The following is a 10,810-nucleotide window of genomic DNA, read 5'->3' on the forward strand; positions in this document are numbered from 1 at the left end:
GTGGAAAACGGGCTCGCTGGCTGGTCTTGAAAGGCGTGTAAATGGAGCACAGGAAATGCTGTCGCTGGATTTTCTGATAGAAGCTCTCTACAGCCTGCCAAGCTTTTGCCCAACGTGCATGCGCCAGTTTGGAAGGCCTTGCCTCTGTCCTAAAAAATTACAGGACGAAATCGTCCATGTTTCAGCGCACTGTACAAAGTTACGCCATGACGCAGCTTTCTGCACCACATTTCAGACCCTGTGATGAAAAATTGCACCCGTGGTTACGAAGCCGCATTCAGACAAAAAACCTGCATTTAGCTAAGCATTTCTTGCTCTATCAAGACTCTGACGATTGGGCTGGGCTTATTGTCCCACATCCCACGATACAGGCCTATTTCTTGTCCCCCTGGCGATCGCCAATAGCCCAGAAGCACGCCAGATAACCATTCGAGTTGTAAAGCTGTTCCACTACACCCATCTGTTAGCTGCCTGCTCATACAAAGTGCTGGCCTGGAAGCTTACTCAGATCAAGTGTAGTCTTCTTGGTTTTGTCGCCGTGGCCTGTTCGGCACCGGCACTTGATGCGAGGGTAGTACCCTTCTGCGTCTGATAGACTGCACTCCGAGCAAGTCTTCATGGCATCGCCTCTATAAAACACATTAGACTACGTCTCCCAAAGCCCATCTCACCCTGATATCAGACTTACCCGCCATCGACATATTTCAAAGTGCCCTTGTCATTGATAAGGCACCGGTTGAGATCAAGACTAGAGAGTTCCTCGTCTTGGTCAATGTCCGGGCAGGACGACCACAGCATATTTGCGTTGTTGCTATCAAGATAGTAGCTGTGGCACGGGTAGTAAGAAGACATCGCAGCTACGTCGCCTCGGTCCAACATGGGGCGGCCTAGTATTTGTTAGCATATCGGGGCCGACAATGGGAGAAACCAATGCTTACGCAAGCCCAGAGCAGGGACGGTGCTAGGCGCAAGCCACATGAGAGTATTCGAAAGCTTCATGGTGATGTTCAACGTGCCGGGCTCGCAGAGATGTCAGCTTAGAGTCGCGAATAGCAAATGAAAGAAGTCACGGTCAAGGTGAATTGGTATCAGTAGCTTTTTGTAGTCGACCATTCTCCAGAAATACAAACTATAGTTCACGAGTCAGGTCGGCAACCAGAACCGCACCAGAACCCAGGTTGGGACCTGCCGGAGCAACCACTGATTTGTCATGAGCGAGAACAGCTTTTAGATAGTACGTTTGAAACCTCCAACTATGATTTAATTTATCTCTTGTCTTCTAGTGAAGCCATCTACAAATCTATCTTCACGTGAGAAGGGTCTTGTCGTCGGGCCAATATCATGGGGCATACATATTACACTCAACACAACATTCTATGTTCTCCCTCCAGTACTCCATGCCTCTTCCACCAAACTTGAAAGAAAAAGGCACGACTACGTCATGGACTACAAACCCGTCCGGAATATGAGAACCAGTATTCAGAGCCAGGCTGGACTCACGTGACCTAACACGGATCCTGAATTTCCACACGGAAGGCTTCGAGTTGTACAACATTTCAACATCAAAACAGGCTACTAACTGGAGGACCCACTTTCGACGACACAATGGAATAACAGTACCTGGCATCACGTAAAAGGGAAAAGGCTGTGGGCCAATTAGTTTCCAGGCTTGGTACCTGTATTTGTTTGGTTTTAGTCGGTGGACAGCCTGGTTCGAACCAACTACAAGGGCCAAAACAATCTCCCAAAGAGAAACTAACTGGCGAAAAAAAAACACCACATGGCTAAGCTAATAGGTCTAACCTGTCTATTATTGACGCTCTGGGTCTTTGGAAGTACGGTCTTATCTTTGGGTCCGTAACTATCTGTATACAATAAATACTATTGTGTGCCACTCTGGAATATCCACTTTTGGTAGGTACAAGCAACAACACATTTGCCTCGTTTCTTTGTTTGGTAGTGTCTTCAATCTTTGGGCAGAGTAGGGCGGGGCTGGAGAAGGCCATGTCTATCATGTAATGGGTGAACTCGTGATTTTAAGACTAAAGCTTTATCTGTCATAACAGGCATCTATACGCAAGGTTCATAGCAGTTGTTCTATGCATATGTACAAACTGATTTCATCATCCCAAATATGAGATGAAGTTATATACGTTGCGGGACATACGGTCCCCGAAACACCCCAGACTCTACAGAGCTAGTAGAGACCCGCCAGGTCATCGTCATCGTCATCGCTATCACTTTCAGAGTCGGAAGTATACATGAATGACTCCTCTGGTGTAACATATGCTGAACCATCAATTAGTCCATGTCCCAGAACATTAATATGTAAAGGTGCACCTGTGAAGCAAAGTGAACTTACCGAATTCGTAGCTTAGGTCTTCTTCGTCTGTCATGACGCTAGTAGCAGCTGTATATTCTGAGCATTGTGATGACAGACTGCTGTAATCTGATGAGCTCGCCAAGCTCTCGACATCACTGTCTGGGGTGTACCGATCGTAGCGCCGCACGTATCGATACTGCCAATGCCTCTCGAAAGCAGCATCACTGGCAGTCATTGGCTGGGGCTCAGTAGTATACTGTCCACCCGGCGCCCAGTAGACTATAGAAAACAAGCTTGTTAGCAAGAGAAGAAGAGATTTAGTCTCGAGATGACTTACCGAAGACAATCTGCTGCCCGTTTTCCATTATGGCAAAGATGGGTACGGTATGCTTCGCGGGAAGAGGATGAATCTTTTCAATGATGTTGGTGGTGGAGAAGAAACTTCAAAGGAAAAGAAAGCTTTCGATAGAGGCACGGCTGTTAATTTATATTCCACACACAAGGCAAAGCTGGTTGTTGTCCCACGTTCTTATCCATACATGTTTGCGTGGTCGCCTATTTTCATGTAATAACGTCTACTTTGACTCATGCAGAGCTGGCAAACGATTCCGCAGGCTACCCAACAACCCGCACGTGGAACCCCCGTTTTTCTTCTTTTCTTTTTTGCTAAATTATCTGCCTCTTAGGCTGAGTCCCCATACTCATAGCTTTCCAAGAAACAAGTCCGGTATTGGATTCGTTGCTGTGTGGGTACTTCATTTGCAGGTACCGCACATGAATTCTGCAGCAAAGCTTTAGACAACGCCAATGGCCCATGGAAGTGCGTAGTAGCTATTACAGACACAAAAGTCAAGTCTAGCCCTTCAAGAGCAACGCAGACACCACCCAGAACCAATCAACACAGTGGGTGACTTTTTCCTGCGCTCAAACGGGAACGACATTAGCCTCATCTTAAGTATCCGATGATTCTGGACGGTTCCGTTTGTTGGTCCATACAGGAAAAGTGAGAAGTAACTAATCCGCGGAAGCATGTTTGCAGTCCCATAAAGTAACTAGTTAGCCCATCACAAGATACCAGGTTCCCCGATTGAAGAAAAGCATATATTTGGTGCTAGAACAATATATGCATTTACAGGGCAATTTCACTTAGTCGAAATAGAAGCTTGGTTATGCAACGAATCCATACAGACACATCTTTTTCTATAACACTAAGCTAATACAAATATAGACACTCAATCAAGCAGGACCAGGTTCAAAATACTCCCGGAACCGGTCCGTGTTATCCCACCCAAGGCAGTATACAACATCCCAACAAACAAGAAGCAACATGGGAAATTTAACTGTCCAAAACGACAGGTATCCATCTGGGAGCGAGCCAACCGTGCGCTTCAATGAATCGCTCATATCTTCATAGTGATTCTTTTTATTGCGCAGTGCACGCAGGAGATCAAGAAGCCGAGTGCCCGTGTACTTGCGTTGCTTACCCAAGGATTCCGTAAATTCTCGAGGCAAAGCCCGGAGGAAGTCTCCTTTGGTGATGTTGGACGCGTGGCGTTCAAGTTCCTGAAGCGCTTCTGAAGGCGGATCACGTGGCTCTTTTTCAAAGTGATCACTGACATCAGCTAGGAAAGCCAAGCGCTTTCTAGGAGACCAGAAAAACGGATGGGCCAAGACTTCGTGTGCCGGAGGGCGTTGCTTGGGATCAGCGTTCAACATGGCCTTGATTAGGTCCTCGGCTTCGTAACGGAATTCCCCAAGAACTTCGAGGTGGTCGAGATTGTACTGGCCCTTGCGAATATTGACCTCGCGCATGTATCTATCACCACAATCGAATGGATGTGCACCATTAGTAAGCACATAATAAAAGACCAAGCCCAAGCTGAAGATGTCAATGGAACGGGTAGCCCGGCGAGGGGTGAGCCCATCACCAACCAAAACACTACCAGACCCGCTGTGGATACTAGATTCCATAATGTCACGGGCATCATCATCCAAGAGTAGTTCAGGAGCTCTCCATCCAGACGTTCCCGCGGCACGACCTGTAGTTGCTCCAAATGAGGACTGCCCTCCTTCTAGCTTTTTACAAAGACCAAAATCAGAAACAAGAAGTCGGGGTTTGCCATCATTACCCATGTTCACCAGAATGTTCTGGGGCTTAAGATCGCGATGGACAATGCGCAGTGAGTGTAGGTGCTTTATGCCGTTCGTGATCTGATACAAAACATTCGGAATGTCCTGTCGACCCGCATCAGCGAGCTGGCGGAACATGTGAGGTTTTTCGACAACATCCGATAACGAAGCAGCACAACGTTCGAGGGCAATGTAGAGAAAGCCATCTCGAACTTGTTGGGAGTGGTAACGGATAACTATTTCCAAACGTTAGATCAAATCTAAAAACGGAAAGGCCAGAGGCGCCTCTTACCATTGGGGTGGTCATCACTCTCGCGTAAAAGACGCGTTTCTTGAGAAGCAATATCATAAAACTGAATAAGCATGCGCTTCACGGCGACATCACGGCCGTCAAAACGTCCGGCAAAGACAAGAGTGCCGTTGCTGCCTGTACCAAGTTGGTTGTTCATGTCCACTTCAAGCTGGCCCATGCGAAGGCGGGGGCTGTTCAAGTTTTCAGGGTCTTCCATGATAGAATGCACATCAGGTTCAACTTGAGTCTCGCGTTGTTGGGTGATTTTGAGAACTCCTTGGACAGCATCATCAACCGACTTGGTATTTTGGTCAACTGCTTTGGACGTGTCCTCTTCTTCGCGAGTTGGAGACGAATCCTTCTTCTTCTTCTTGTGCTTGACTCCGCCGCGGCGGCCACGGTGGGCTTTCTTCTTAGGAAGCGGTGTGGTTAGAGAATCGGTAGAAGGTGTAACGTTATCGGAAAGGTTTGAAGAAGCTCCTGTGGGCTCAACAGTTGGCAACCCGTCGTCCTTTTGTTCATTCTTTTCAGGCCCATCAAAAGCGTCGGGTTTACTAACGTTGGGTACTAAGTTTTTGATCTTATGCATGACTTTGTTGGCATCTGCTTGAGAGATTTCTTTGGATATTCTGTCAGTCATGGACCCTTCAGCTGGAGCTGCAGAGTCCTCTTCTTGGCTCAAGGATTCCATGGGATTCTCCTGCTCTTCCATGGGTGTCAGGAATCTGCGAATGCGCTTGCGACTGGAACCTGCATCTTGAAGCCATCCATGTTTGACACGTTGGCGAATCCAGCGTCTAACATCATCTTGATAGTAGAAGAGGGCGAAAATGAGTAGACAAAACAAAGCAGGGTTCGAGACAAGATCTATGATGCTAAGGGCAACTAATCGAGCGGCCGTCTGGGGCAAGCTCTTGACACGCTCGACAAAAGTTGGCGGATCTTTGATGACAATATCGGCGGGAGGAACATAGTCGATGTAGTCATATTCGTTCTCAACCTTTGACTGGGGTGGGTCACCAGATTCAATCAGATGCACGTGATGCTTTGACTTAGAGCCGTTGCTAACGAGTCCCAGACTATGTGTACCGACCAGTGCTTTGCAGAGGGCATCGAACTCGAGGGTTTTCGGCATTTCAATCAAGCCGTCCATGGCCATCAGAGCAACAGGAGCATTGGTTATCATGGGATAGGAGATCCCAGACAAAGCAAACCAGCTCCCTTCACGAGTTTTGTTAAGGAAAATACTAGTAGAGCGAGCAGTCTCCTCTCTAAGATTTTTGGCGGGTGGGACAGGCTGGGGGAGAACAACAAGTTCTGGGTTCGTTTCAACAGAAATATCGCGTGGGCGACAGAGGTCAAAGACACGAGCTACTGGAGACGGAAGCTTGTGAGCAAAAACGGTCGAGCCCGGTTCGGTGTTAGGGTCATGGAAGGTAGCTTCATCGAAGCCATAATCAAGACCATAAACCTTGCCATCATGACGGGACGTGATATACTTGTTGTCAAATGAAGTTTGCGAAGCGTGGTACTGTTGAAGTAGATCTTGATCAAAGTTGTTGGGACCCCATTCGCGGTACTTGAGCATAGAGACGGGTTTTCCATCTTCACGCTGAATGGCGACAGTATATTCAGTTCGGCCGAGTCGAATGGTTCCGGTAGAACCACATTCTTCTCGATCGAAAGGGACAGAAGGCCTGAGGCAAGTTTCAGGTTCGTTGACATGCGTACCACTCTCGCCGAACCACTTTAGAACACGTCCAGTGGCAGCGTCAAGAGTTATGAGGGTGGTCGTTTTGCTTCCGACATAAATGACAGCCTGTTCAGCATCTGCATAAGGGGCAAGTTCTTCAACCAACTTTTTCATGGTCAAGCCAGTCTGGACGATAGAGGCACCCGAGAGCGAAGTCTCTCCGGGAGCCCACAAGTATAGGTTTCCATCCTGGCTAGGCTCGATGGCCCAAATATAGTGGTCCACGGGATTGAAGTCTTCGTTGGCTGTGGAGGTGTTGGCCCGGTAGTGAATAGTCTCAACCATGGGTAGCTCGACCTCCAGACGCCAGCGTTCCTGGCCTGTTTTGCGATCTGCGGCATACAAGTCTCCATCGACGGTCGCCAGAAGGACAAAATCCTCAGCTTCCCAATCACCCAGACTCCGCGCAAGATGCTGCGAAGCGACGCCAGACCCGGAAGTGGGGCTGGATCGGAGGCGGGGGGTTGGTGCTCGAACGGCTATAGCCGGAGCCAAAGTAGCGAGGGCGCTCGCATCGTCGGAAGTTATATAATCAGTGTTTTTGTTTCGGGGGTCTTTGGTAGAGAGCTTCTTGTTAGAGGTGGGATCTCGACGATGGCGTGTTTTGGGGGTCGAGATGGAAGCTTGGGGGATGCTTGAGATTATTTGCCCGGCGTCTCTCTTGTATTGGGGCACATAGCCGGCAGCAGCGGCAGAAGCAGAGTTGGGCGAGTTTGTATCACCATCGGTGTTTGCGTTGGAGTGGGAGTTAGAGTTGGGTTCTTGGTTTGCGAGGTGGAACTGGCGTTGGGGATCTTGAGTGTGTTGTGAGGGCGAGGAGGCATCGACAATTGCAGTGTGTGCAACAGGCAGCACGGCCAAGGCGATCAAATAGCGGCCCAGACGTAGCTGCATGGTTGGCTGGCGGATAGCAATGTCCAATTCATCTATTCATGGAGACTGTTGACTGGTGTGGGGGGCGGGCCGGCGTAGAGACTCATGAGGCCATCGACGCTTGGGACTTGTCGATAGTGTGATGGGTGTACGGAGGCAGTGGATGGATGCTGTGTGGGATCTGTTGTGGGTGTGGGTGTGGATGGGTGGGTGCAGTTGCGGATGTGGGCTGCCCGATCAGAGAATGAGGCAAAGAATGATGAGGATGTTATTTTTTTCACCACTGCAGGAGACCGGACAGAGACGGGAATGAGAATGAGGCGAGTTCTGCAGAAAGAAATGGGAAATTAATGAGAGAATTGGGCAGAGCGGCGATACGGCGAGATACGTGCAAAGCCAGAAGAAAATTTTGATGAAGAGAATAAAGGAAGCAGCCCTGAAGCATAAAAAAACCAAGGCCTCTGATCCCAGGAGGCTGGCCGCAAGTGCAATGAGCAAGTACGGTACACAGCTAACACGGGCAATAACCGCGAGTAGCCAAGGGTGGGTGGAGCGGAGCAGAGATGGGGGAAGGTATGTGGTCTGTCTGTTGTAACTATGTATGTATGTATGTAGAAGATAGACAGGCCCGGCAGGAAGTGGACAGACTTGCCGGCACAGTTGCCTCTATAGTTATGTAAATACTTGTACCCGTGTACTTGTACAACCCAGTCGCGGCCGCTCACCAAATTCTCTCCAGGTCACGGACGTTTCGTCTCGAATTGCAGAGATCTTGATCGAACTGGATGGAATCCCCTGACTGACTGAACAAAGCCAGACGGCTTTTTTTCCCTGTTCCATGCACACAGACAACACAAGCCTGGCACTATATCCAGGTGCCCCTATGCCCCTGTTCTCCTGTTCTTTGGTTCTTTGCCACTGTTTGTAGTGTGTACATGTGTACTTGTACCTCTCGGTGCATCTGCTAGCCAGTCAACTAGCTATTTGTAGAGAAACTACTGGCTTTTGCTTCAGTGCCTACTTTGTTCTACGGCCGGCTTCAAGCACAAGGACAAAAATGGAAACTCTGCAGTCTGTGCCGAGAGGCCATGGCAATTGCCTCCAACTTCGGAAGCGGGCTCTAGCCCTAAAGGTCTCTTTAGACCCAAAAAGGATCATGAAACAGTGCCCCCTAGGCACAACCGGGCTGGGATAATAGGAGAACTCCAACTGTAACAGGTGCTGGAGCGGAGAAGTGGTTAGTAGTACTAATACTTCAACACTACGAGAATTAAGCACAGAAATGCAAATTATCCAAGTGTCTGTCCGTGCTCAATACCTAACTCTAGAACACCAAAGTACGGGTGGGTGACTAACCACCATGGTTATAGACATCTAGTTAGTTAGCTAGTTATACATCTATGACATCAGTCATCCAATGGCTGCAATCTCTCCAGCACATGTTCCGCTCAGAACACATCAAACCAGCACAATGACGACGCCTGTCGATAGTAGGAAACCGGCCGTCTCTCTGTCACACCACAAGCCATTAGCTCATTTCTCCCGCAAAAGTCTCCGTCACGTCGATCGCCTATCTGCGGTCACTCAAACTAGGCACCGGTCGCTGTGGTGCAGTGGTATAGCACCTGGCAAGGCTTTTCGGTTGGCTACCGAGAAGTCGTAGGTTCGATTCCTACCAGTGACGCCAATTTTCTACGAGCAGTCAACCTTAACTGGGGCACTTGGGGTTAGTGCTGCTCGTTGGAAATTCATACCAAAAGCTATTCATGTATTTCCTTTCTGTCATAACTTGGGGATTATATTTGTGGGATCTTAGATGTAACTGCCTCCCTGCCAGGGGATTGGAGTATATTATGTGTAGTAGCTAGCTTGTTTGAGATTCCGTTAAACCTTGATTCGTGTATAGTATTAATATACACCTCGCCATAACCCTGTCAGGTTCCATGCGAGTAATGAATAAAAAAAAAAAAAAAAAAAAAACTAGGCACCATCAAACATACAAAAGGAACGTACTTTGCTCACCATAGCCACTGACCATCTACAACCGTCAAAGCCGAGAGTATATACATACAGTTCGAGTTCGAGTTCGAGTTCTTGGGGCTGAGTGAGGTTAGTGAGTCGTCAGATCCTCAAGTAGCCCCTTGCACGGCATCTTTGCCTGCAGACTTTTTGCTTTATTCCCTAACTGCCTCGACTTTGCTACTCATGCAAAACTACAGTTGATTCACATCTGGCCAAGACGCACATGAGCCTTCAGATCTCAGCCTGGGAACCAAAGTGTTATGCGGCATGAACGGCGCTATACAAGCAGAAGCATCTGTCCATGATGGGGTGGGTGGCCTACGGATTATTAAATGCCTCCATCAAATGAACGGCATTGCATAATCCTGTAACAGTGCAGCACAGGCTCCTCTTGAAATCGGGCTCAATATCACATTTAATGCAGCCTCGGAATCTCAGCGTTGCGGCCCGCTGGTTCCCCTCAGACATTCCCTCGCATTTCCGGCTGTGTGTAAGTGGGTGGGTGGGGAAGTCTGTAGCAGATTCTTGGACTAGGAGTTGTGGGACCCACCAAGATAGCTCCCTCTTCCTACTGAAGCCTGCATCAAGAAGCGCCAGAAACCGCCGACATACAGAGGCCTTATAGCACCAACCCACTGAGATTCCAGGTCTTGGACAGCTTCTCAGGACATGGATCCTCTCTGAAGAACCGCCCGCGCAAATGGGCGTACAAGAGGCAGATATTCAAGAACCAACGCATATCCTCGTACACATGTATTTGATATCATGCAAAAGCAAGGTGCAATATCAAACCACGTCATCCGCCGGCGAATGCTGCCCCAACCTCAATGGTTTGAGCTTTTTGCATCTCGCAGGCAAACGCGGTGAACTGATGGAATGGGTGCCTCATGGCCAGAGCTTCACCACCACACGGCCTCTTAATCTCGCGTTTACCACCACCACAGGCACAGCATGGGCTATGACTTCACAGAGAGGATCGCAGATGCGTCCAAGGCTCCATTCTTCTGCATATCAAGACAGACCGCACGTTGTTGTTGTAAATGGATACTTCTGGCCAGTGTAGTAAACATATAATCGAGCTTGCAGGTATGCTGCACAATGGCGTGCAAGCTGCAGCAAAGGTTAGTTGGCTTGCTTCTTCCGCATGCCAAGTGCTCGCCTCTCGCTCAACGATTATCCTGCTTCGGCTTTGCCTCTGCCTGTAGATCGTCTTTAGGACATGCCAGCATCCATCCTTACGCAAATCTACATGCCAGCCATAATTCATCGAGTTGACTACCACATTACTACGGACAGTGCGAACAGGCACGGTCAGGATGTGGCTCATGCAGCCCATCATCGCATCTTTCTGTGCTGGCACGTGACGTCTATTGCCTGCTCAGGGGAATTCGTCGCATGTGGCTTACCGTGCAGAATG

The 10,810-nt window shown here is 48.8% G+C and overlaps 3 protein-coding genes across 3 annotated transcripts; all 3 read right to left on the reverse strand.

Moving 5' to 3' along the window:
* Positions 1-373: 373 nt before the first annotated feature.
* On the reverse strand, positions 374-999 carry BROUX77_003632 (uncharacterized protein; the record flags this gene model as incomplete). Its single annotated transcript, XM_073748305.1, has 4 exons — positions 374-450; positions 505-629; positions 689-887; positions 939-999. The coding sequence occupies 4 exons, from the start codon at positions 997-999 to the stop codon at positions 374-376; spliced, it is 462 nt and encodes a 153-aa protein (XP_073606057.1).
* Positions 1,000-2,197: 1,198 nt separating this feature from the next.
* On the reverse strand, positions 2,198-2,688 carry BROUX77_003633 (uncharacterized protein; the record flags this gene model as incomplete). The annotated part of the gene is made up of 3 exons (XM_073748306.1): positions 2,198-2,289; positions 2,363-2,602; positions 2,661-2,688. 3 exons carry the CDS (start codon positions 2,686-2,688, stop codon positions 2,198-2,200), a joined length of 360 nt encoding a protein of 119 aa, XP_073606058.1.
* An 871-nt stretch (positions 2,689-3,559) lies between these two features.
* Positions 3,560-7,392, reverse strand: BROUX77_003634 (uncharacterized protein; the record flags this gene model as incomplete). The annotated part of the gene is made up of 2 exons (XM_073748307.1): positions 3,560-4,689; positions 4,746-7,392. 2 exons carry the CDS (start codon positions 7,390-7,392, stop codon positions 3,560-3,562), a joined length of 3,777 nt encoding a protein of 1,258 aa, XP_073606059.1.
* Between the last annotated feature and the right edge of the window lie 3,418 nt (positions 7,393-10,810).

The sequence above is a fragment of the Berkeleyomyces rouxiae genome (genome assembly GCF_048999995.1).
Source record: "Berkeleyomyces rouxiae strain 22BRR77 chromosome Unknown BrBRR77_ptg000003l, whole genome shotgun sequence".
In the NCBI taxonomy this organism is placed as follows: domain Eukaryota; kingdom Fungi; phylum Ascomycota; class Sordariomycetes; order Microascales; family Ceratocystidaceae; genus Berkeleyomyces; species Berkeleyomyces rouxiae.